The following is a 26,575-nucleotide window of genomic DNA, read 5'->3' as shown; positions in this document are numbered from 1 at the left end:
TTCAGGTCTAAGCAGAAAACCTGGGATCAGGTCCTGGGATATAGGGCCTGTCTGGAAGGGCCCTACCAGTGGGGATCAGTTATTCAGTACACAGAGAGCCCAAATGTTGAGTGTCAAGTAACTCTTGCAAATCCAGAATGAACAATCAGGTACATTTGGTACATGTGGATATAACTGGAGCAGAAACTAAAGGAAATAATATCTTCCAACCTTAGTTTTTAAAATCTTCCACTCCCCCTGTATTTCTGTAATTTAATGCTGAGGGAAGGAAATGTGGTTCCTGAACTATCTAATTACTAATATTCATCCAATAAGTAATTCTAACAACATGCAAAAAACAAACAAAGACTAATTAGCTCTGTGTAGGTTAAAATACAATTCTGTTCTAATGACTGAAATCATTCTGGAAGGCCCCAATGAATATATAAACTCTTTTGGGAAGGTATCAGATTCAGACAAACACACATTTACTTTTTGTGAACAATGAATGGATTGCCTTGTACTATTGAGACATGACTGCCCTTTCTATTAAGTGTAATTAAGAACAATTACTATCAGTTTGTGACGCAACAGCTCAGGACTGAGGAGCATAACACCATCACTGCCATTTATAGGGATTTCCCCTGTTGACTTCTATGAGAATTATTAGCATTCAGAATCCTAATGTTAATAAGAGCCTTCAAGAGTTTGAAACATCTTTCTACAACAGTGGTTCTCAATCCCAGATGTTTGCCCTTCAACTCCCAGAAATCCTAACAGCTGGTAAACTGGCTGGGATTTCTGGGAGTTGTAGGCCAAAACACCTGAGGATCCACAAGTTGAGAATTATTGTTCTACAACCTTAAGTTAAATGAAAGCAATATTCAAGAGCTGCTGATATGGACACTAGACTTACCATGTTCTGTTTTATGTCCCGACTTTCGTCAAGGCCCTGATTAGTTTTCATCTGATTTTCCAAAATAGGGAGGTCAGAAATTTGTTTTGTTTTGCTTCTTTTCTTTTCTTTTGCTTTTTTTTTTTTTTGCAGGGCCTGGAGCCGATTGCAGAGTAAAGAGCGATCCTAACTCAGCAATCAGTTGGGCCTCGCAGGGCCTACAGCCGATTGCCGTGTAAAGATCACTCTTTAACCTGCAATTGACTGTAGGGCCTGCAGGGCCTGGGTTCATAGGCCCAAAAGCAATAGGCAATCAGCTGTAAGCCCTGCAAAGCCCAACTGAGTAAGGATCGCCCCTTACTCTGCAATCGACTGCAGGCCCTGCAAGGCCTGGGCGCATAGGCCCAAAGCCTGCACCCTTAGGCCCAGGAGCTTTGGGCCTATGGGTGCAGGCTTTGGGCCTACTCACCCGGGCCTCTCAGGGCCTCCAGGCTTGGAGCCCGCCTTTCATTTCAAGTCAGTTTTTGTTTTGTTGAGGGTCTTTCTGTTTTGTGCCATCCAAATGGGCGATACAAAAGAAAAACACAAATGAAACATATGAGACAAATACTGCACACATCTCTAATGGACATTGATCAGAATGCCCTAAATAACCTATTTGCTTTTTTCCTAGTAAAGTAAAAGAGGGCTCTGTATCTCTGTAGGTTATGAAACTGGAAACGTTTAACTTGTGAATGCTACAGATTTAGAGGAAATCTTACGAGCATATGCATGTATGACTAGGTTCTGGGTAAAGATTTTGTTTTATTCAGCTCAAATTGTATCAGAGCTCATATCTGATTATTCAGACAACTGTAGTATAAATAAGCTGGGGAAAAATAATGATCAAACAGTTTGTCTTCCATTTTTATATACTGTTTAATGAGAAATGGGGAGTTCTGTAGGTTGTACCTGCATTCAGCCACAGGGTGGCAATATAGGCTAATACATAACTGTGTTCATGTGCAAAGCAATTCACAGGGAACAAGGGTAGAATTCTTCCTGAAGTGAGATAGCTAGCATCCATATGTGATGCAATTATGTTCAGTGTACCGTTCCAATTAGTAGAACAAAATTAATTTCTTCATCAGTTGAAGTGTGTCAAAATCTTTATATTTGGATTAAAATAGAGGGGAAAAGGACAGAGAGCAAGAGGTATAAACCATGGAAGACTACTTCAGGAACAAACAAGGTCTGTGTTTTTTACTATTCTTTTGTGTTACTAATGTACTGTGTGTCTCAATTCATTATTCTGTGCCTGAAGAGAAGAAAATTGGCTCTCTTGTGGCTAACGTATTGAAGGATTTGAAACTGGGAGTCGGGGAGCTCTCTGCTCGAAGACCTCAGCTAGTATCTGAAACCTCTAAACAGTATTTCCGCCTTGATATCCACTCTGGGAATCTGCTCATAAGTGACAAAATAGACAGAGAAGCATTGTGTGGACACACTGAACCTTGTTTACTTGTCTCCCAAATTGTGCTACAAAATCCTCTGAAGATCTATAGTGTTGAAATAAAGGTAGAAGATGTTAATGACAATGCTCCCAAATTCTTTAAGAATGTTTTCCAGTTTGAAATTCCTGAGAATGTTCCTTCAAATACAAGATTCCACTTGGAATATGCTCGGGATGAAGACCTGGGAGAAAACAGTATCCAAAACTACACGCTCAGTCCCAATGAACATTTCCACCTGGGTGTGGAAAACAATACTGATGGAAGCAAATATGTGACTCTCATCCTGGAGAAAGCTCTGGACAGAGAGAAAGAGAACCATTTGGGCCTGACACTTACAGCTGTTGATGGAGGAGTACCCCAGAGAACAGGCACAATTCAAATTAATGTTAATGTTCTGGACATCAATGATAACTTTCCTGAATTTACTCAGTCTGAATACAAAGCAATATTGAAGGAAAACTGTCCAAGGGATACTTTGGTGTCCAGAGTAGAAGCCAGAGATTTGGATTTTGGATCAAATGCTCAGATCACCTACTCATTCTATCAAATAACTGAAGAAATTCAGAGTTTGTTTCATTTGAATGAAATAACTGGAGAAATCACTGTTTTGGGAGAAATTGATTATGAAAAAGAAACAAATTATGAAATGACTATTAAAGCAATAGATGGAGGAGGACTTTCAGGGCACTGCAAGGTCCTAGTGGAAGTTGGGGATATGAATGATAATGCCCCAGAAGTCTCAGTCATATCGATCAACAGCCCTTTGCCAGAGGATTCTCCACTTGAGACACTTGTTGTACTCTTTAGCATCAAAGACCAAGACTCTGGAGACAATGGAAAAGCTCTCTGTTCTGTGGATATGAATTTGCCCTTTGTTTTAAAAGTTACTACAAATAGTTTTTACCAACTTGTGATACAAAGTCCCCTGGACAGAGAGAAGTTTGCAGAATATAATATCACCATCACAGCAATAGATCGTGGATCTCCTAGGCTCACCTCAACAAGAATTGTCAATGTGCAGATATCAGATGTTAATGACAATCCCCCAGTATTTGAAAAGTCTTTCTTTGAAATGCGGGTACAAGAAAACAATATTCCGGGACTGCTCATTGGCTCAGTCCAAGCTGTTGATCTGGATACAGAGCAAAATGCCAAACTGTCCTATTCTCTTATACCTGGGAACATTGGTGGTGGCCCTGTGGCCTCTTACATCTCCATCAACTCTGAAACAGGAAACATGTATGCCCTTCGATCTCTGGACTATGAGAAAATTAAAGATTTCAAAGTCACAGTAAAAGCAACCGACAGCGGCACTCTTCCTCTGAGCTCAAATGTTGTTGTCCATGTCGTCATCACAGATGAAAATGACAACACTCCCTTCTTCCTGTATCCCCTTCAGAACAGCACATCCCCCTGCAATGAGCTACTTCCCAAGATAGCGGATGCCGGTTACCTGATCACCAAAGTGGTGGCTGTGGATGGAGATTCTGGTCAGAACTCTTGGCTTTCCTATGAACTCCTGAAGGCCACAGACCCTGGTCTTTTCAGCATAGGAGCCCAGAATGGAGAAGTGAAAACTAGGAGACCACTGACTGAGAAAGACACCAGCAAACAAAGGCTTATTATTGCAGTCAGGGACAATGGTGTCCCTCCTCAGACCAGCACTGCAATGATCAATATTCTTCTGGTAGATGGCTTTTCTGATCCTTACTTGAAAGTGGTGGATGTCCGTCAGCAGGAGCCTGAAGATGAGGGAACCTTGACTATGTATTTGGTGATCTGCCTGGCATCTGTCTCTTTTGTGTTTCTGCTCTGTATTGTTTCCTTTGTTGGGATCAAGATGTGCAAGAAAGACCATGGAAGCAGTTTTATTGTCGCCCCTCCTCACTTTCCGCCTGCTATTCCAGAGAACTGTACCGATTCTCAGAGTGGCTCACTTTCCAGGAATTATCAATATGATGTGTGTTTAACGAATGGATCCCTGAGCAGTGAGTTCAGATTTCTCCGGCCTCTCATTCCTGTTTTTTCTATGGCGGATCCAAACATTGCTGTGAACCACAATATCTCTTCTGTTTCCCAAGATCATCCTGAGTGTTTGGATGACAATAATGCAAGTGAGCAGGTGAGAAATTAGTATCGTAGAGTTTGTATTTTCCTTGGTCATTGGTCATAATTGATGTTTCTTTCTTCTTATTTATTATCCTGTCAATGACATATATTGTACCTAGACACATAGTTGTGCAAAATTCTACCTGTTCATGTCAAATAATTGCAAGAAGTTCTGTTTTACTGAAGTTCTACAAATTTCTTTTTAACTGTTAGTACATTAGTATTCCATAGACAAACATTTACTTATATCATTGTATCATTATCATGTTTACTCTGTTTGTATTGCACCAGACTTATGTAATTCTGTATGACCAATCCATTTTTTGTGTGATCCATCCCAGTCTTATCAGTTATTAACCTATCCATTCAGAATTTCTTAGATTTTAGGTGGCTGCCTAATACAAAATGCAAATGTATATATCAAATAATAATAACATTCTCCATCCACAATTCTTGGTTTCCCACTCTTCTTGACTCATATATATGTAATTAAAGTAAAGCCCAATTTTCATGCCTCTAATATTAAAGCTGAATTTCCTTTGCTAATTTTGTCAATTTCCAAGACTCTAACAATCTAATCAAAATCAATTAGTGTTACAGTATTTTTTTATAGTCCATTTTTGTAGACTCTCCCAAATAGCTTCTGAATACCAAGTATCTCGAGCTTCTCATGCCTGGAGATACTTCTCTAGGAGTTTTGTTCCATCTAGCCCATTTAAAATTTGTCCCCCGTTTCCACTTCATGTTCATCACCTCTGATTCCTGTATTCAAATTCCTGCTACGTTAATTTGGGTCTACATCTTTCTTAAAATTTGGATGTTTTCATAGACACCTCTCTATCTAAGTAGGGGCTTTTGTTATTCTGGGTGTATATTTTCTTGCAGGTTTTTTGATTGGAGATGCTGTAATTGTTGTTTTGGTTGTATATTTATGTCTCGTTGTCTTCCAGCCTTGTTGCCTCTTCAGGAAATACATTTGTCACATCTTCCTCTATAATCCCGTAATGATCAGCTCTCTGTATTAAAATTCCCACTTTGTATGCCACAGTGTCTAGAAATTTGACCCACTAAATATTAGATATATTGAGAGCTTTATTCAAAATTCCAAGCTGTTGGCTCAATTCCTGTTTCCACTCTTTTCTTTCCCTCCCCTTCCTCCTCTTGCTCCTCCTCCTCCGTTTAAATCCTTATAAATAATAATCTTTTAATTTGTCTTGCATTTTTTTCTCCTTGCACATTTGTACATTTAATCTCTTTAAGGTACAAAAAGATTGGTACAATTATTCCTTTAAACCACTAGATGTTGTCTTTTTGTTATATTTCTATTACTTGGCTGTTGAAAAACAGTCTTTGTATTCCATAGAGAGTGAAATTTCTTTGTTTACACTGTGCGGCTTTTCAAGGTCAGTTTCCAGGACAACTCAATTCTTCTCATTAAACTGGCAGATTTTAGATCACGGTTAAATAAGGTTCTTCTAAAATTCTTCTTAAATTATTTTACCACCACACTTCATACTTCCATTTAAAATTATTTTATCTAATTCTTCTGCAATTAGTTGCTTGTGTTTAGTTGAAATTCATTTTCTTGTTCTTTCACCATCTCTCCATTTTTCCTTTTTTCCTCCCTCCACATTTAGGACATAAATCTTCTTGTTTTTCTTTGTTTTCTTTAGCTTCTAAGGATCTTCAGGGATGTGGGGGTGTAGGTATCAGCGCTATATAGCTGGATTTACAGCAGCAATCCAATTCGTGTGTACTCCTTTCAGCCATGCTGTTTTGATGAGGCTGTTGTCACAGAATCCCCTCTGAGGAATTCTGCTGTCTGACAGTCCCTCTTTAGAAGCTGCTGTGCAAGAAGTTATCACGTTACTTAGCCCTTAATTTCATGTAGCCTAGGCAGGGTTGTAGCCAGAAAAAATGCCGGGGGGGGGGGGGGGTTGAAACAGTTTTTAGCGAATCATGAAGAGTAGTTCCATAACACAAAAATAATTTAAATAGTATGGTTCATTCTATATTTTTGTATTGACTTATTTAAATAAATTTCTACTTTAGTTACAAAGTTTCAAGTCTTACAATAACTGAAAATGACTGATAATTGGTAATTTATAGTTACACTAGCTGTGCCCGGCCACGCGTTGCTGTGGCAAAGTATGGTGGTATGGGAAATAAAGTATTGAGGAATTGGTGGTAGTTAAGGTAAAGGGTAAAGGTTTTCCCCTGACATTAAGTCCATTATAAATGGGTTATATAGCTGTGTGGAAGGGCCTTGAGTCTACACTGCCATATAATCCAGTTAAAATCAGATAATTTGTATTTTATAGGCAGTGTGGAAGAGGCCTAAGCGAGGCCTAACTCTACCTGTCCCCTGGGCTGAGTGGGTTGTTAGGAGACCAAGTGGGCGGAGCTTAGCCTTCTAACAGGCAGCAATTGGATAAAAACAATTATTCCTCTCCCTCTAATTAGGACTTTATTTTTCTTTTCTTTTTGTTGTATGAACGTAGAGGCATGGATGAGGGGTTGTGCTGCCATGTTTAGTGTTTCTGGGATGTGTGGTTTTGTTGTTTTGTCCTAGGCTGAAATTTCATTACCCTTTTATATATATATAGAAAATAATACCACAATGTCTGTTGGAAACACCTGAAAACTGTGTCAATACACTTTGACAGAAATCAGGCTCCATCGACAAACTTCAATGGGAACTCATGAGTCCTTTCAGTCTTACTTGGCCCATTGTGCTTCTTATGTATGTTTTCAAATGCTTAAGACTTGAAAATGACCTATACACACACACACACACACACACACACACACACACAGAGTTTAAATTGGCATATCTAAAAGTCAAGATGAATGACCCATACATATTATTAGGTTTTTTAGAAACTACATAATATACCTTTAATTTGGTACCTAATTATTCAAAAATTACTTGGTAGTTTAGGAGGAATCAAAGTATAAACTTTTAAAGCAAACAGAAATTATTATAGTTCTTATACACTAGGAAACATCATAAAGTGTATTTAAACTTACGTTTTTCTTATGGAGTTTTTTGGGATTACAATCCTCCAAATGGATGAGGTTTGGCATCTTAAAAGACAAAAGCACAGCCCTAAAAGAAACTCCCAGGGCATTCACTATAATGAATATAAGTAAGATTTATATTTAATCTGTGTGTATCTTACCCTATGGCTGAGAGATTGTGACTGCTTAATTTCTGTGCCTTTCAGGGGGCTAGACTATGAGCCTGAGCAAGCAGGACCTGGCACCTCCTCTCAAACACTGTAGAAAATGGCACCCCCTGTGGCAGTAAAGCAAACAGCTTCTGCCAGGAAGGGCCCAACATGTGGCCTAGCATGAGGTGAAAATACAGGTCTGAAGGCCACTGCCAGGATTCCCACCCCAGACCAGGCAGTTGGCCATATAATGAAGATTTATATTTCCGATAGTGTGTCTGCATGTGTCTGTGCTTTGCTCTGAGGCCAAGAGGATATGACTGCACAACTTCCAGAACAGACCAGATCAGATGCCATCTAGTTTGTTAGGCCATGAGCCTGACCAGGCAGAAATTGGGCCTTTCAGATACAGGAGAAGACCACATGGCCCCCTCCAGAATGGTCCCAACCTGAGGCAACAACAGCCCAAAGGCATGAAGCTCGACATGAGGGCTGAACAAAATGGAGACCTCCAAATGAAGGCTTCCTAATATATTTGCAAAGGCTATAAAGCTGAACATGAGGCCGAAAACAAGATGAATGCCTCCCAATATAATGGCAAGATTTAAAGCCTAATGAGGCCTGAAACAAAAGAGAGCCCCCCCCCCCACAAATATAATTGCAAGAACTTAAAGCCTAATATGAGGCCAAAGTTTAACTCCTAACATGAGGCATGCAATAAAATGTAGGACTCAGTATGTGATGACACAGTTAATGAGTGGAATTGCCTGTGCCTTCCTCTGGCTGAGAGAGTGTGACTCACTCAAGCAACAACTTACTAGGATTTTATTTTAAAGGGAGGAAGGCAAACCTCCTCTGCTACAGAATGTGCCTTCCTTGAGGCAGCCCAGGAGGGGAACTCTACTTAGTGCAGCCACCCAAAACTCCACCCCAGCCCTAATGGTCCGCTGCTGGTAAATTCGTGCCAATAAATGCCAGTGGCAGAAACTACCCAAATTGTAGGGTGTCCCCCTGAGGTAAAGGCATAGCAATGGGAATCCTACCCTGTTTCCCCTAAAATAAGACATCCCCAGAAAATAAGACCTAGTAGAAGTTTTGCTGAATTGCTAAATATAAGGCCTCCCCCGAAAGTAAGACCTAGCAAAGGTTTAGTTTGGAAGCATGCCCGCCAAACAGAACACCAGAGCATGCAGGATCGATAAATGTGTTGTACATGGAAATAATGGTAGTAACAAGAAATTCTTGTTAGGATTCACAGTTTGTCTGGTTATGCTGGTTTGTGAAGACAACTACTGTACAGTATATAATAAATGTTCATTTTTTTTGTTCAACAATAAATGTGAATTCTTCTTCATGGAAAAATAAGACATCCCCTGAAAATAAGACCTAGAGCATTTTTGGGAGCAAAAATTAATATAAGGCACTGTCTTATTTTCGGGGAAACACGGTATTATCCTTTGGAAAAGGGGAGGGGAGGGAGCAAGGAGGGAAAGAACTAATGCCCCATTAGGAACCTGCCTCCTAAGAAGCAAAGAGCACAGCAGGTGGGCGGAGCATCTTAAATAGCCTGAAGCTTCACCCCTATCAACCGACTCCACCAAGTCTGGTCTCCTCCATGAGGGCCTTCAAATTCCACCTGCATGTCTTAGGATTTTTCTAACAGTTATGGGTGGGCCAGCTTGGTTGCTTCCACTATATCGGCAAATAATGACAGTGTTACTAAATTGTCAAAATTTCCTTGAGATGGTGCTTGTAGTTCTGGAAGGACTTGTTTAATTTTTGCTTCTCATACACTTCACATGGGGATTTGGTTAACCAGTTAAAATTCATAAATAAACCAGTTTTTTTAAACCTGAATTTGGGGGGGGGGGGGGTGAAACCTTAAACCCCTAACCCCTACCCTTGGCTACAGCCCTGAGCATAGGTACCCTTTCTGACCCATTGTAAGGTTCTCAGAAAGCCCTAAATTGTTTGCTAGTCAACAGCTGCCAGAGGTACCAGTTATCTCGCCGCCAAATTCCAGACTTCCATGACCTTCCTTCAGGAGATCACATGAGATCACGAGGCTATGGATAGGAAGCTGAAGGGCATTGATGCTCAGGTCGTCAGTTTGTCTCTCCTCCCAATTCAAGGTCATAGAAGAATAAAAGAAGTGCATTATTGGCTTTGCAGATGGTACCATGAGGAACAATTTTGACTTCCTGCACCATAATCTGAGGTTTAATGACATTTGGCCTCTGGCAAGGGATGGTTTGCATCTCATAGAGAATAGGAGAGGTTCCAGTACACCAGAGGAAATAAAATGTTGTTACCATCTTCAAAAAAAAAAAAAAAAAAAAGGGGGGTGGTGGTGGTGGATCCAAACAATTACTGCCCAGTCAGTCTGCCATTAATACTAGGATAGGTTTAGGAGCACTTAGAAAAGAATGTCATGCTCACAAAAAATCATCATGGGTTTCTAAAAACAAGTCATGCCAGATAAAGCTTATCTCTTTTTTTGATAGAGTTATAACCTTGGTATATGAAGAGAATGCTGCAGAAGTGGCATATCTTGATTTCAGTAAGGCCTTTAACAAGCCTCGCTTCCCTGGTATATTCACAAAGAAGCTAATATAATGTGGGCAAGACAATGCAATGACTGCAGGATTGGGAACTACTTAACCGGAATGGATCTTCTCCATCCTGGAGAGAGTTGACAAGTGAGATGCCACAGGATTATTCAACATCTTTATCATTTATTTGGATCATGGAATCGAGGGCATGCTTATCAAATTTGCAAATGACATCAAATTAGAAAAGATAGCCAGTGATCCAGACGACAGGCCCAGAAGCCAAAATTCCCTTAACAGATGATAGAGCTGGGCCAAAAATCGCAATAAAAAGAATTTCAACGTGGATAAATGTATGGTACTGCACTTAGGCAGAAGAAAAATTAGATGCACTGATACAGGATGGGTGACACCTGGCTTAAAAATAATACACATTAAAAGGATTTAGTAAACTACAAGTTGTGATGTGGAAGCTAAAACAGCCAATGCAATTCTAGGCTCTATCAATAACAGCATAGTGTCAGACCTCACCTGGAATACTGTGCCTAGTTCTGGGAAATTTGAGAAGGATATAAAAAATTAGCATGTGCCCAGAGATGGGTGACCGCCAAACAAGTTTTGGAAACCAAGCCCTATGAAGAACAGCTGTGGGATCTTTGGGAGGTTTAACTTGGAAAAAAGAAGCCTGAGACGAGACATGATAGCCTTATTGAAATATTTGATCAAAAATTTGAACATGGCTATCAGATGTTCATATCAAATGTTTAAACATGATAGCCATATCTAAATATTAGGTCTGGACACTTAGCAGAATGCCTTAAGCAACCTATATGCTTTTGCCTGGTAAAGTGAGGGATGGAGCTGCATCATTTTTCTATCTCTTTCAGTTATGATACTGTAAATATGAAGGTCTTAAGAGCTACAGATCAAGAGGAAATAGCAAGTGTGTGTGTGTGTATCCGTCAGTGTGACTAGGTTCAAAGTAAAGATTTTGTTTCATTCAGCCCAAATTTGTATCACAGAGCTGATTATTTAGACAATTTCTAGGAAAAGTCTAATACAATTTCTAGGTGGTAGGAATAATGGTCAAAAATGTAAACAAAGTTTTTGAGTTAAGGTTATTGTACACTATGTCACTGTTCAGTGAGAGAAAGAGTCGTAATTGTTGTAGCTGCATTCAGCCACAGGGTGGCAATACAGGCAAGTACATAACTGGAGATAGACTTTTTCATATGCAAAACATTTCACAGAGAGCTGGGGGTAGCACTGTTCCTGAAGTGGGATAGCTCGCATTTGTATGAAAGGATCATGTTCAGGGGACCACTCCAATTAGCAGAAGAAAATTAATCTCTTCATCAGTCAAAGTCATTATATTTGCATAAGAAATTGAAACAGAAGGGAAAGGGAGACAGAGAGGTGAGAAGCATGGAAGACTACTTCAGGAGCAAACAAGGTCTGTGTTTTTTACTATTCCTTTATGTTACTGATATACTGTGTGTCTCAATTCATTATTCCCTGCCTGAAGAGAAGAAAACTGGCTCTCTTGTGGCTAACGTGCTGAAGGATTTGAAACTGGGAGTCGGAGAGCTCTCTGCTCGCAGAGCCCAGCTAGTGTCCAAAAGCTCTAAGCAGTATTTCCGCCTTGATACCCACTCTGGGAATCTGCTCATAAGTGACAAAATAGACAGAGAGGCTCTGTGTGGACTAACTGAACCTTGTTTACTTGTCTCTCAAATTGTGCTACAAAATCCTCTGAAGATCTATAGTATTGAAATAAAGATAGAGGATGTTAATGACAATGCCCCCAAATTCTCAAAAACTGATTTCCAGTTTGAAATTCCTGAGAACATTCCCCCAAATACAAGATTTCCCTTGGAATCTGCCCAGGATGAAGACCTGGGAGAAAACAGTATCCAAAACTACACCCTCAGTCCCAGTGAGTATTTCCACCTGGGTGTGGAAAGCAATACTGATGGAAGCAAATATGTGACTCTCATTCTGGAGAAAGCTCTGGACAGAGAGAAAGAGACCAATTTGGTGCTGATACTTACAGCTGTTGATGGAGGAGTACCCCAGAGGACAGGCACAATTCAAATTAATGTTAATGTACTCGACAGTAATGATAACTTTCCTGAATTTACTCAGTCTGAGTACAAGGCAATATTGAAGGAAAACTGTGCAAGGGATACTTTGGTGTCCAGAGTAGAAGCAAGAGATTTGGATTTTGGATCAAATGCTCAGATCACCTATTCCTTCCATCGAATACCTGAAAAACTATATAATCTGTTTCATTTGAATGAAATGACTGGAGAAATCACTACTTTTGGAGAAATTGATTATGAAAAAGAAACCAATTATGAAATGACTATTAAAGCAACAGATGGAGGGGGTCTTTTTGGGCACTGCAAGGTTCTGGTGGAGATTGAGGACGTGAATGATAATGCCCCAGAAGTCTCAGTCATATCGATCAACAGCCCTTTGCCAGAGGATACTCCACTTGAGACACTTGTTGTCCTATTTAGTGTTGAAGATCAAGATTCTGGGGACAATGGACAAACTCTTTGCTCTGTGGATATGAATCTACCTTTTGTATTAAAAGTTACTACAAATAGCTTTTATCAGCTTCTAATCCAACGTCCCCTGGACAGAGAGAAAGTGTCAGAATACAATGTCACCATCACAGCAATGGATCGTGGGTCTCCTAGGCTCACCTCAACAAGAATTATCAATGTGCAGATATCAGATGTTAATGACAATCCCCCAGTATATGAAAAATCTTTGTTTGAAATGCAGCTACAAGAAAATAATATTCCAGGCCTACTAATTGGCTCAGTCCAAGCTGTTGATCTGGATACAGAGCAGAATGCCAAACTGTCCTACTCCCTTTTACCTGGGAACATTGGTGGTGGCCCTGTGGCTTCTTACATCTCCATCAATTCTGAAACAGGAAACATGTATGCCCTTCGATCTCTGGACTATGAGAAAATAAAAGATTTCAAAGTAACAGTAAAGGCAACTGACAGAGGCACTCCTTCTCTGAGTTCAGATGTTGTTGTTCATGTCATTATCACCGATGAAAATGACAACACTCCCTTCTTCCTGTATCCCCTTCAGAACAGCACATCTCCCTGCAATGAGCTGCTTCCCAAGATGGCAGAGGCCGGTTACCTGATCACCAAAGTGGTGGCTGTGGATGGAGATTCTGGTCAGAACTCTTGGCTCTCCTATGAACTCCTGAAGGCCACAGACCCTGCTCTTTTCAGCATAGGAGCCCAGAATGGAGAAGTGAGAACCAGGAGACCACTGACTGAGAGAGATGCCAGCAAACAGAGGCTTGTTATTGCAGTCAGAGACAATGGTGTCCCTCCTCAGACCAGCACTGCAATGCTCAATATTCTTCTGGTGGATGGCTTTTCTGATCCTTACCTGAAGGTGGTGGATGTCCGTCAACAGGACCCAGAAGATGAGGGAACCTTGACAATGTACTTGGTGATTTGCCTGGCAACTGTCTCTTTTGTGTTTCTCCTTTGCATTGTTTCCTTTGTTGGGATCAAGATGTGCAAGAAAGACCATGGAAGCAGTTTTATTGTCGCTCCTCCTCACTTTCCACCTAATATTCCAGAGAATTGTACCGATTCTCAGAGCGGCTCACTTTCTAGGAATTATCCATATGATGTTTGTTTAACGAATGGATCCCTGAGCAGTGAGTTCAGATTTCTCCGCCCTCTCATCCCTGTTTTTTCTGTAGCGGATCCAAACAGTGCAGTAAACCACAACAACTCTTCTGTTTCCCAAGAACATCCTGAGTGTTTGGATGACAATAAAGCAGGGGAGCAGGTGAGAGATTAACATAATGGGGCTTGCATTTTCCTTGGTCATTAGCCATTATCAATATTCATTTCTCCTTATTTATCTTCCTGTCAACTGCACATATTTTGCTTAGAGATGTAGTTTTGTAATAATCTATCTGTTCATTTCAAATAGTTGAGAACTAGTTCTGTTTTACTGCTGAACTATCCCTCTCTCAGAATTTCTTGTTCTCCATTGCTTGTCCATTTTTTTCAGTGTTCATCTTTTTTTGTGTAACCATACCTCTATTCTTCATGTCTTGCAGCTGTATATCTCAAACCTTTTTATGCATCTCTACATTTTTCTTCAGCAATTGTATTATTTAAACTCTGTTGCTCTTGGTGCATTGTCTTATAGGTCCTTTCCAAGTAGTGCTTCATGTAGTTTTTTATCATGTCAGAAGCGACTTCAGAACATACTGCAAGTCACTTCTGGTGTGAGAAAACTGGCCGTCTTCAGAGACGTTGCCCAGGGGATGCCCAGATGTATTACCTTCTGCTGGGAGGCTTCTCTCATGTCCCTGCAAGCTAGAACTGACAGTCAGGAGCTCACTCCATCTCACGGATTCAAACTTGCAACCTTCAGGTCAGCAACCCAACCTTCAGGTCAGCACAAGGGTTTAACCCATTGCTCCACTATGGTTCCTTGCTTCATGTAGTTAATCAAAAATTATCTAGGCATGTTTGATAACTAACCAATTATGTATTGATAATAGCTTTTTATATTTTAAAAAACTCACATCAAAAAATCTATATTATCTGATTGAACCAGAGTTTCCAGGTATATGCACATGCAGTTAGAAATTGTGATAATTATTAGGTCATTTTGAATAATATTAAACTGTTAAATCAATTTAGGTAATATTGATGGCTTTTTATATGAATGTAACATTTTATTAATGGGATATTGATGATTAAAGTAACAAACTATTTCTTTTTTTCTGATAATATTTTAAGCAAATGCTTTTAAAGCCAATATACTATTTTAGATCCAATATTTACATGCTGTGGTATGTTTATTTTCATATTTTCACAACATTCATATGCCTTATATATGAGTCCTGTGTCTGAAAGAACACTAGGTTTTCATCTTTATGGATTCTCTATATTCACAATCTCCACACTTCTCTAAGCCAACATGTATAAAAATCCTGCTATCTAGACCTTTGGTAAAAAGAACAGGAAATATTGTGGAAGGGAGGGGTGTTAGCGTTCCCCTCGTCATTCATAATTCCATTTCCTTCTATTCATGATGAAAGCTGTGGCTGAAGTAGAGGACTGCTATGTCCATTGAGGATGGCCACATAAGTTAGAAATATGGTGTCAATTTTCTTTTCCAAATTTTAAATGTATTTTTATTAAATTTTAACCATATATGCAATACTAGCTGTGCCCGGCCACACGTTGCTGTGGCGTTGTCTGGTGGTGTTGGTGAGAAATTATTGAGGTAGTGGTGGTATTGAATGTGTGTTGTATGGTTGTCTTTATGTTTAGTATGCATTTGGTTGTGTGTGTACTGTGAAAGTGGTGAGGGTAGAGGGGGTCTATGTCCCTGTGTAGTATTGTATACTATTTATACATTGTCCGTGTGTTGTGAATGCTTGGATTGTGTCCTGCTGCATAGTAGAAAGGGTTGGGCTGGATGGTCCTTAGGGGTCTTTCCAAACTCTTGTGCCTGTCCCCTGGGCTGAGTAGGTTTCTAGGAAACCAAGTGGGTTGAACTTAGCCTTGTAACTGGCAGCAATTGGATAAAAACAATTATTCCTCTCCCTCTAATTAGGACTTTCTTTTTCTTTTCTTTTTGTTGTATCAACCTAGAGCCGTGGATGATGGGTTGTGTCATCAAATTTCGAGGTTGGGGGGCCTGTAGTTTTGTTGTTTTGTCCGCTGCCCTGATGCCATCACTCTTTTATATATATAGATTACACCAATAAACCTAATTTAAAATCTTGGTTTTGTCTCATACACCCTTTTTCACTTATGTTTACAAATTTCTTTCCTTTTTTAATAATTTTTATTCAGAATTTTTACAAATAGAATAAAAAAGAAAAAAACCCTCCAAATTGAAAAGGAAAACACGAAATAAGACATTAGGGTAAAAATACAAAGCCCAGTCTAAAGGAATAAACAAGAAGAAAAAAAGAAAAAGAAAAGGAATAAAGGATAGTTTTTGGTCTTCCATTCTTTGCTCATTGCGTTTTCCTTTCAAGTATGTATCATCTTTTCTTACATTTCTGGTCTCTCCTTATTTTCTGTCCTTGGGACTCTTTTTTACTATATTAAGTCCTTCTTTCTATATTCTTTGTATGTCTTCCGATCTGTTCTCCTTAGTGGTTTACCATTACTTTCCTTCAAAAGGAAAGTTAATCTGTCCATATCATGGATTTCGTCACGTTTGTCTAGCCATTGTTCGTTCATAGGGATTCCTTGCATTTTCCAACATCTTGCAAAGGTAATTCTTGCCGCAGTAGTTATGTAAGTAAATAAAAGGTCTTCATTCTGGTTAAAGTCCACTGCTCCATCCATTAATCCTAAAAGGTAATATTCCGCTTTCATAGGGAATGTTTTCTTCATAATTTTCTGCGTTATTTCGTGAATTCTTTTCCAATATCTTGTTGTTTCTGTGCAAGTCCACCATGCATGATAAAATGTTCCCTCATGCTTTCTACATTTCCAACAATTTTTCTGAATATCTTTGTACATAGATCCTAATTTCTTTGGTGTTAGATACCAATACAATACCCATACAATAAACAAAACAACATTAAAAACACACACACAGGAAGGTGGATAGCAATCTGCCCATAACACACATGATCCTGCTTGGTCACTTCACTCACCAAGAGATGGATCAACAGCAAATACTTGCCACCACATGCACAAGTTGCGGCATGTTCATGTTGTTTGCACAACAACTACTCAACTACACCTGCACCAAGTGTAAACAGATGACTCTGATGGAGCAGAGCAGGGGTCCTCAAACTTTTAAAGCAGAGGGCCGGTCCACAATCCTTCAGACTGTTGAGGGGCCAAATGATCATTTGAAGAAAAAAATGAACAAATTCCTATGCACACTGCATATGTCTTATTTGTAGTGCAACAACAACAACAACAACAACAATGAAAGAAAAATACAATATTTAAAAATAAAAACAATTTTAACCAACTCAAACCGATCAGGATTTCAATGGGAAGTGTGGACCTGTTTCTGGCCAACAAGATAGTCAAGTTAATTAGGATTATTGTTGTTGTGTGCCTTCAAGTCATTTCAGATTTTGAGCGAGCCTAAGTCAAAATTTATTTTTATTTATTTATTTACTACATTTATATCCTGTCCTTCTCACCCCGAAGGGGACTCAGAGCGGCTTACAATTTATATCTATATACAATAAATTATATTATAGCATAGAACAATATTAGCATTATATATTACTATATTGAATAATACCACTATATTGTAATATTATTAGTAATATTACATGTAATATATAATACATAATTAATATTATTATATGGTATTATTATTAGTATTACATTGTAATATTTCTATCAATATTATATGTATATACAATATTATATTATTAAAACTGATATAAAAATATTATATTATAAAACTGAGGGCAGGGGCCAGGTAAATGACCTTGGAGGGCCACATCCGGCCCCCGGGCCTTAGTTTGGGGACCCCTGGAGCAGAGGATCCAACAACTCGAGGCCTGCATTAAGACCCTTAAGGACATTCAGGCATTCGAGCTCTTCTTGGACACTGCACAACATGCTGCTGTAGATCTGCTGTAGATCTGCAGCCTGCATCACACCAACACCGCCATGATCAGGAACTTTATGGGGAGATCAACTCAAAAGTAGACAACCCTCAGGCTTGGAAGGAGGTCATCCATAGAAAGAGACACAGGACCAGGCAGCCTCCGCAGAACTCCTTTGCTCAGCTGGATTTACACAACAGATTCCAAATTCTTACACCACTAACATACAATCAGGAAACACATCTTGTGGAGGGAGGACCACAGTTACTTAGCTACCACTCAGTGGGCCACCCTTGATCAATGCACAGGGGATAGCCCTGACGGGGACAGTGCATCACCACATTCACACTTATGTAATAATGCAAATGCTCCATCCCCAATCGTAAACCAGGAGCAACAGGAACATCCTTGGGAGAGTGATGGGCTCTCGGACACATCTCAATGGATTGTCATTGATGAATGCACTGGGGATGTTGAGGAGGAGGACAACACTTTACACCTACATAATTCACTTCAACAGGAACACTCTTCAGGGGACATGCACACTGTCTTGCCCAAAAGGGACCCTGTCAATCCTCAAAGGAAACAGGTCTTGGTAGTAGGTGACTCCCTCCTTAGAGGAACGGAAGCCATCATTTCCAAACCAGATGGGATGGCTCGAGAAATATGATGCCTCCCAGGGGCAAAAATACACCATATCACTCAGAGACTCAGCAGGCTCCTAAAGCCCCGTCACCCTCCCCACCTTATGTTGATTCATGTAGGAACCAATGACACAGCTAGGCATACTTTTCAAAAGATCAAAAATGATTTTCAAGCTCTGAGAACAAAGCTAAAACTGTATAATGTACATGTGATCTTTTCATCCCTCCTCCCCGTTGTAGGACACAGCTCTACAAGGGCCGGAAAAATAGTACAGGTCAATAACTGGCTCAGAAAATGGTGTCAAGAGGAGCATTTTGGCTTTCTTGACCATGGTCTACTCTTCCAGGAGGATGGCCTACTGGCAAGTGATGGGCTGCATCTCACACAAGTAAGAAAACATCTTTTTGCACACAGACTCATAAACCTCATCAGGCACACTTTAAACTAGATCCACTGGGGGAAGGGAACAACAGTCTGGCAAACACTATATTACCCACGACCACAGGGAACCGCCAAAAGGCTAAACGGAGGGCTGCACAAACACAGCAACGACCAAGTCCTGAGAGCACAATAATCCCAAATAAACAGCTCGGGGGAAGGTCACAGGGGCTTACATGTCTTTACACTAATGCACAGAGCATGGGAAATAAGCAAGACGAACTCCAACTTATAGCACAGAACCACACATACGACATCAAAGGCATCACTGAAACCTGGTGGGATGACTCCCATCACTGGAATGTAGCCATTGAGGGCTATAACCTCTTTCACAGAAATAGAACAAAGGAGAGAGGAGGGGGAGTAGCTTTATATGTTAAAAACAGTTAAGTTGCAGAAGAAATGCAAGACTGTAATCCAGGAAACCAGCTTGAAAGCATCTGGATAAGAATCAAGGGAACCGGGACTCAAAAAGATCTCGTCATGGGTGTCTACTACAGACCTCCAAACCAGGATGAAGAACTTGATGAAGCCTTCTGTCAGCAGCTAACCAAACAGGCACAAAGAAGAGATATAGTAGTCATGGGTGACTTCAACTATCCTGATATCTGCTGGAAAACAAACTTGGCCAAGAGCACAAAGTCCAACAAATTCCTCACTTGCCTTGCAGACAATTTTATGGTCCAGAAGGTAGAAGAGGCAACAAGGGGATCAGCAACTCTTGATCTAATCTTAACAAATGTGGAAGACCAGATCAAAACAGTAGAAGTCATCAGATCCTTAGAGGCAAGTGACCATGTGCTCCTGCAGTTTGCCATACAAAGGAAGGCTGAAACTAAGACAAGTCAAACACGCATTCTGGACTTTAAGAGAGCTGACTTCCAAAAAATCAAGGAAAATGAAGGCTTAATGCCTTTTTTGCCTCATTCTTCTCACAAAAAGAAAGCCATCCTCAACCTCAGCAACATGAAATGGACGAAGGATTTGGGGAAATCCAACCCCAGATAGGGAGACAAGTTGTCCAGGAACACCTGGCTGCTCTAAACGAATTCAAGTCCCCAGGGCCAGATCAGCTACATCCAAGAGTATTGAAGGAACTAGCTGAGGTTATTTCAGAACCACTGACAATTATCTTCAAGAGTTCTTCGAGAACAGGAGAAGTCCCAGAAGATTGGAGGAGGACAAATGTGGTCCCTATCTTCAAGAAGGGAAAAAAGAACAACCCAAACAATTACCGTCCGGTCAGCCTCATATCAATACCAGGCAAGATTCTGGAAAAGATCATTAAGGAAGTGGTCTGCAAACACTTAGAAACAAATGCTAATAGTCAACACGGATTTACCAAAAACAAGTCATGCCAGACTAATCTGATCTCTTTTTTCGATAGAGTTACAAGTTGGGTCGATACAGGGAATGCCATGGATGTACCGTACCTAGATTTCAGTAAGGCCTTCGGCAAGTCCCTCATGACCTTCTGGCAAACAAACTAGTAAAATGTGAGCTAGACAAAACTACGGTTAGGTGGATCTGTAATTGGCTAAGAAAACGAACCCAAAGGGTGCTGACCAATGTGTCGTCTTCATCTTCGAAGGAAGTCACGAGTGGAGTGCCGCAGGGTTCCGTCCTGGGCCTGGTTCTCTTTAACATCTTTATTAAAGACTTAGACGAAGGGTTAGAAGGCACGATCATCAAGTTTGCAGATGACACCAAACTGGGAGGGATAGCCAACACTCCAGAAGACAGGAGCAGAATTCAAAACGATCTTGACAGACTAGAGAGATGGGCCGAAACTAACAAAATGAAGTTCAACAGGGATAAATGCAAGATACTTCATTTCGGCAGAAAAAATGGAATGCAAAGATACAGAATGGGGAACGCCTGGCTCGACAGCAGTACGTGTGAAAAAGATCTTGGAGTCCTTGTGGACAACAAGTTAAACGAGCCAGCAATGTGATGCGGCTGCTAAGAAAGCCAATGGGATTCTGGCCTGCATCAATAGGGGTATAGCATCTAGATCCAGGGAAGTCATGCTCTCCCTCTATTCTGCCTTGGTCAGACCACACCTGGAATACTGTGTCCAATTCTGGGCACCACAGTTGAAGGGAGATGTTGACAAGCTGGAATGTGTCCAGAGGAGGGCAACTAAAATGATCAAAGGTCTGGAGAACAAGCCCTATGAGGAGAGGCTTAAAGAATTGGGCATCTTTAGCCTGCAGAAGAGAAGGCTGAGAGGAGACATGATAGCCATGTACAAATATGTGAGAGGAAGTCATAGGAGGAGGAAGCAAGCTTGTTTTCTGCTGCCCTGAAAACTAGGACACGGAACAATGGCTTCAAACTACAGGAAAGGAGATTCCACCTGAACATCAGGAAGAACTTCCTCACTGTGAGGGCTGTTCGGCAGTGGAACTCTCTCCCCCGGACTGTGGTGGAGGCTCCTTCTTTGGAAGCTTTTAAACAGAGGCTGGATGGCCATCTGTCGGGGGTGCTTTGAATGCGATTTCCTGCTTCTTGGCAGACCGTTGGACTGGATGTCCCATGAGGTCTCTTCCAACTCTACTATTCTATGATTCTATGATTCTACCAGCGATGGAACATCTCAAGCCATTTTCTTGTAAATCTGAAGAATACGTGTATTTTAATTTTTGTTCCATATTAACTCTCATTCTGCTAACCTAATTGAGCATCCAAAATTTTTTGCCCATTCTATCATACATTTCTTTATTTCCTCAGTTGTTGTGGACTATTCTACCAACTGGTTATATATGATAGTAATATCTTTCTTATTGCTTTGTAACATTTTATCCCAAAAAAAAATTTACTTCACTAAATCCTGTTTCTTTATCCTTCACAAATTGCTCTTTGATTTGTGCAACCACGTCTCAGCTCAAAACTTTCTAGCGCTAAGATATTCTTATTTTGTAGTAATGTCCAGTCTTTTAACCATAATAATGCACACACTTCAAAGTAAAGTTTTAAATTTGGGAGGCCAAAGCCTCCCTTCTTTTTTGTGTCCGTCATTATTGTATATCTTATTCTTGGTCTCTTTCCTTTCCAAATAAATTTTGTAATTTCTTTATTCCACTTATTAAAGATCTTGTTGTTTCTTATTATTGGCAAATTTTGAAATAAATACAACAATTTCAGTAGAATATTCATTTTTACTATTGCTATACGACCTAATAGTGAAATATTCAAATTCTTCCAATTTTGCAAGTCCTTCACTATTTCTTTCCACTTCTCTTGGTAATTATTCTTTAATAACTGTGCATTTTTCACAGTAAGCCAGATTCCTAGATATTTCTTTCCCGTCAATCTTTTTACAAATAAATTATTTTCTACTAAATTTCCTAATTTTATTAATAGTTATATCTTCTCCACATCATTTGTCCAAAATGTCACCAATTTAAATCTGCTATTGCTCTGGCACATATAGCTGAATTTCTCCCAGTCCTCTTATTTCCTGCCTTTTTTGAATATCCCATTTTCATTTTCTTTTCATCCTACATTCATTCTGATATCAGAGATTTCATATTTTTCTCCACACTGAATTCACACAAAATGTTAATTCCCCCCTAATTAATAGTCTCTTGCATTTGTATGGAACTGTTATCTGTTTCTGTTTGTCTCATTTGTACAACCCACTTTCTGTTTCCTTCTGCCACTTCTGAAAATGAGTGCCTATCCAAATGAGCTATGTCTTCCAAGGTCCCACTTTGCCTGGCTTCCATGAGGAAAGAGCAGCAGGGCAAATCTGTAATTCCGCTTGAAGCTCCCTGTCAGCAACACTTTCTCCATTACACAGGGAAAGCATCATCCTCATGGAGAAGCCCTGTGCTAGCTCCATTAAAGCCAGCACAACACAGGAAGCCTCCCATGTTGGGGGAAAAGCGTCCGGTGACACTTTCATCATGGTTCTAGGCAGGGCCTCCTTCAGATGTCACACAACATCCTGTGATGTCTGGCATCAGGCTGCGTCCATTAGACAGGGTGAAAGCATACTAGGATCCTGAATTCACCCTGCCAAGGCAGCAGAAACCAAGCTTGCTACCTCCTCCTTATGACGTCCTTTCACATACTTATACATCACAATCATTTCTTATGTGGCTGCTAAAACAGCCAATGCAATTCTAAACTGTATCAATAATAGCATAGTGTCAAGCCTCGCCTGGAATACTGTGTCCAGTTCTGGGCAATTCGAAAAAGATATGACAAGCTAGAATGTGTCCAGAGAAGGGCAACCTAAATTATCCAAATTTTGGAAACCAAGTCCTATGAAGAACAGCTGAGGAAGCTTAGGTAAGTTGAACTTGGAAAAAAGAAGACTGAGTGGAAACATGATAGGCACATTTAAATATTTCATTAAATATTTGAACATGGCTATAGATGTCCACATCAAATATTTAAACATGATAGCTATATTTAAATATTTAGTGTGGACACTGTTCAGTATGCCATAAGCAACCTATTTCTTTTTGCCTGGTAAAGTGAAGGATAGATCTGCATAATTTTTTTGCCTCTCAGTTATGAAACTAAATTTTAAAGTCTTCTTGTACACTGTTCAGTGAGAGAAACAGTTGTAGTAGTTGTAGCTTCATTCAGCCACAGGGTGGCAATATAAGCAAATACATAACTGGAGACAGACTTTTTCATGTGCAAACCAATTCAGAGAAAATTGGGTGTAGAATTGTTCGTGAAGCGAGATAGCTAAAAAGGGAAGAGAAAGAGAGAGGCTTGAACCATGGAAGACTGCTTCAGGAGCAAACAAGGTCTGTGTTTTCTACTATTCCTTTGTGTTTCTGATGTACTGTGTGTCTCAATTCATTATTCTGTGCCTGAAGAGAAGAAAACTGGCTCTCTTGTGGCTAACGTCTTGAAGGATTTGAAACTGGGAGTCGGGGAGTTCTCTGCTCGAAGAGCCCAGCTAGTCTCCAAAAGCTCTAAGCAGTATTTCCGCCTTGATACCCACACTGGAAATCTGCTCATAAATGATAAAATAGACAGAGAGACTTTATGTGGACAGACAGAACCTTGTTTACTTGTCTCTCAAATTGTGCTCCAAAACCCTCTGAAGATCTATAGTGTTGAAATGAAGATAGAAGATGTTAATGACAATGCCCCCAAATTCTTTAAAAATGTTTTCCAGTTTGAAATTCCTGAGATTGTTCCTCCAAATACAAGATTTCCCTTGGAATCTGCTCGGGATGAGGACCTGAGAGAAAACAGTATCCAAAACTACACCCTCAGTTCCAATGAACATTTCCGCCTAGGTGTGGAAAGCAATATTGATGGAAGCAAATATGTGACTCTCATCCTGGAAAAGGCTCTGGACAGAGAGAAAGAACCACATTTGGGGCTGACACCCAGAGAACAGGCACAATTCAAATTAATGTTAGTGTTCTGGACAATAATGATAACTTTCCTGAATTTACCCATTCTGAATACAAAGCAATATTGAAGGAAAACTGTCCAAGATATACTTTGGTGTCCAGAGTAGAAGCAAGAGATTTGGATTTTGGATCAAATGCTCAGATCACCTACTCATTCTATCAAATACCTGAAGATATACAGAGTTTGTTTCATTTGAATGACGTGACTGGAGAAATTACTGTTTTGGGAGAAATAGATTATGAAAAAGAAATCAATTATGAAATGACTATTAAAGCTACAGATGGCGGAGGACTTTCGGGGCACTGTAAGGTCCTGGTGGAAGTTGAGGATTTGAATGATAATGCCCCAGAAGTATCAGTCATATCGATCAATAGCCCTTTACCAGAAAATTCTCCTCTTGAGACACTTGTTGTCCTCTTTAGTGTTGAAGATCAAGATTCTGGGGACAACGGCAAAGCTCTCTGCTCTGTGGATATGAATTTGCCCTTTGTATTAAAAGTTACTACAAATAGTTTCTACCAGCTTCTGATCCAAAGTCCCCTGGACAGAGAGAAGATTGCAGAATACAATGTCACTATCACAGCAATGGATTGTGGGTCTCCTAGGCTCACCTCAACAAGAATTATCAATGTGCAGATATCAGATGTTAATGACAATCCTCCAGTATTTAAAAAGTCTTTTTTTGAAATGCAGGTACAAGAAAATAACATTCCAGGACTGCTCATTGGCTCAATTAAGGCTGTTGATCTGGATACAGAGCAGAATGCCAAACTGACCTACTCTCTTTTACCTGGGAATGTTGATGGTGGTCTCATGGCATCTTATGTCTCCATCAACTCTGAAACAGGAAATGTGTATGCCCTTCGATCTCTAGACTATGAGAAAATTAAAGATTTCAAAGTCACAGTAAAGGCAACTGACAGTGGATCTCCTCCTCTGAGCTCCGATGTTGTTGTCCATGTCATTATCACAGATGAAAATGACAACGCTCCCTTCTTCCTGTATCCCCTTCAGAACAGCACATCTCCCTGCAATGAGCTCCTTCCCAAGATGGCAGAGGCCGGTTACCTGATCACCAAAGTGGTGGCTGTGGATGGAGATTCTGGTCAGAACTCTTGGCTTTCCTATGAACTCCTGAAGGCCACAGACCCTGGTCTTTTCAGCATAGGAGCCCAGAATGGAGAAGTGAAAACCAGGAGACCACTCACTGAACGTGACTCCAGCAAACAAAGGCTTGTTATTGCAGTCAGGGACAATGGTGTCCCTCCTCAGACCAGCACTGCAATGCTCAATGTACTTCTGGTAGATGGATTTTCTGACCCTTACCTGAAGGTGGTAGATGTCCGTCAGCAGGACCCTGAAGATGATGGAACCTTGACTATGTATTTGGTGATCTGCCTGGCATCTGTCTCTTTTGTGTTTCTCCTTTGCATCATTGCCTTTGTTGGGATCAAGATGTGCAAGAAAGACCATGGAAGCAGTTTTATGTTTGCTCCTCCTCACTTCCCGCCTGCTATTCCAGAGAACTGTACCGATTCTCAGAGTGGCTCACTTTCCAGGAATTATCAGTACGATGTTTGTTTAACCAATGGATCCCTGACCAGTGAGTTCAGATTTCTCCGGCCTCTCATTCCTGTTTTTTCTGTGGCGGATCCAAACCTAGTGGTGAACCACAATACCTCTTCTGTTTCCCAAGACCTTCCTGAGTGTTTGGGTGACAATAAAGCAGGGGAGCAGGTGAGAAATTAGTATAGTTGTGCTTCCATTTTCCTTGGTCATTAGCCATAATCAATATTCCATTCTTCTTATTTATCATCCTGTCAATAAAATATATTCTGGCTAGAGATATCAATTTGTCATATTTTATAAGTTCGTGTCAAATAGTTGTAAGAGGTTGAAAACTAGTTCTGTTTTATTGCTGAACCATCCTTTCCTCAGAATTTCTTGTTCTTCCTCAGTTCAACTTGTACTCCCTGATTGGCCAACTTAACCTTCATTGCTTGTCCATCTTTTTTCAATTCTGTTTTTGTTCTACCTTTACTTCAATCCTTCATTTCTTGCAGCTGTATCTCTCAAACCATTCCATGCATCTCTACATCTTCCTCCAGGTCTTTTGTTATTTAAACTCTCTTGCTCTTGGTGTATTTCCCTAAAAACCCCTTTCCACCAATGTTTCATGTAATTAATTATAGTTTACTAGAGCATGTGTACTGGGCTATTGATGATCAAAGTAACAAACTATTTCCTTTTTTCTGATACATAAATGATTTTTAAGGAAATATAAGACAATTTTA

General features: G+C 40.1%; 2 protein-coding genes and 1 pseudogene across 7 annotated transcripts in view; all 3 read left to right on the top strand.

Annotated features, from left to right (window-relative positions):
* The window catches only part of LOC100555853 (protocadherin beta-14), a 154,872-nt gene that overhangs the window by 43,049 nt on the left and 85,248 nt on the right, over positions 1-26,575 (top strand). The window contains exon 1 of one of the 6 annotated variants that reach the window (XR_010005738.1): positions 4,540-23,659. The exons of 4 other annotated variants lie outside the window; for them this stretch is intronic. Coding sequence is in view for 1 of the 2 variants with exons in the window: in XM_016993042.2 (XP_016848531.2) it covers positions 11,624-14,035 (2,412 nt within the window). In the remaining variant the exon portion in view is untranslated. Of the gene's footprint in view, positions 1-4,539; positions 23,660-26,575 lie in introns of those variants that run through there. One more of the 6 variants, XM_016993042.2, reaches the window with a different exon arrangement.
* On the top strand, positions 1,141-4,501 carry LOC134298643 (protocadherin beta-16-like). Its single transcript, XM_062979507.1, has one exon. The coding sequence runs from the start codon at positions 2,078-2,080 to the stop codon at positions 4,499-4,501; it is 2,424 nt and encodes an 807-aa protein (XP_062835577.1). The 5' UTR covers positions 1,141-2,077.
* Positions 23,632-26,123, top strand: LOC100555465 (protocadherin beta-16-like; annotated as a pseudogene).

The sequence above is a fragment of the Anolis carolinensis genome, chromosome 4 (assembly GCF_035594765.1).
Source record: "Anolis carolinensis isolate JA03-04 chromosome 4, rAnoCar3.1.pri, whole genome shotgun sequence".
NCBI lineage: Eukaryota > Metazoa > Chordata > Lepidosauria > Squamata > Dactyloidae > Anolis > Anolis carolinensis.
The sequence above is the reverse complement of the archived record's forward strand: the minus strand, read 5'-3'. Positions and strand labels throughout refer to the sequence as shown.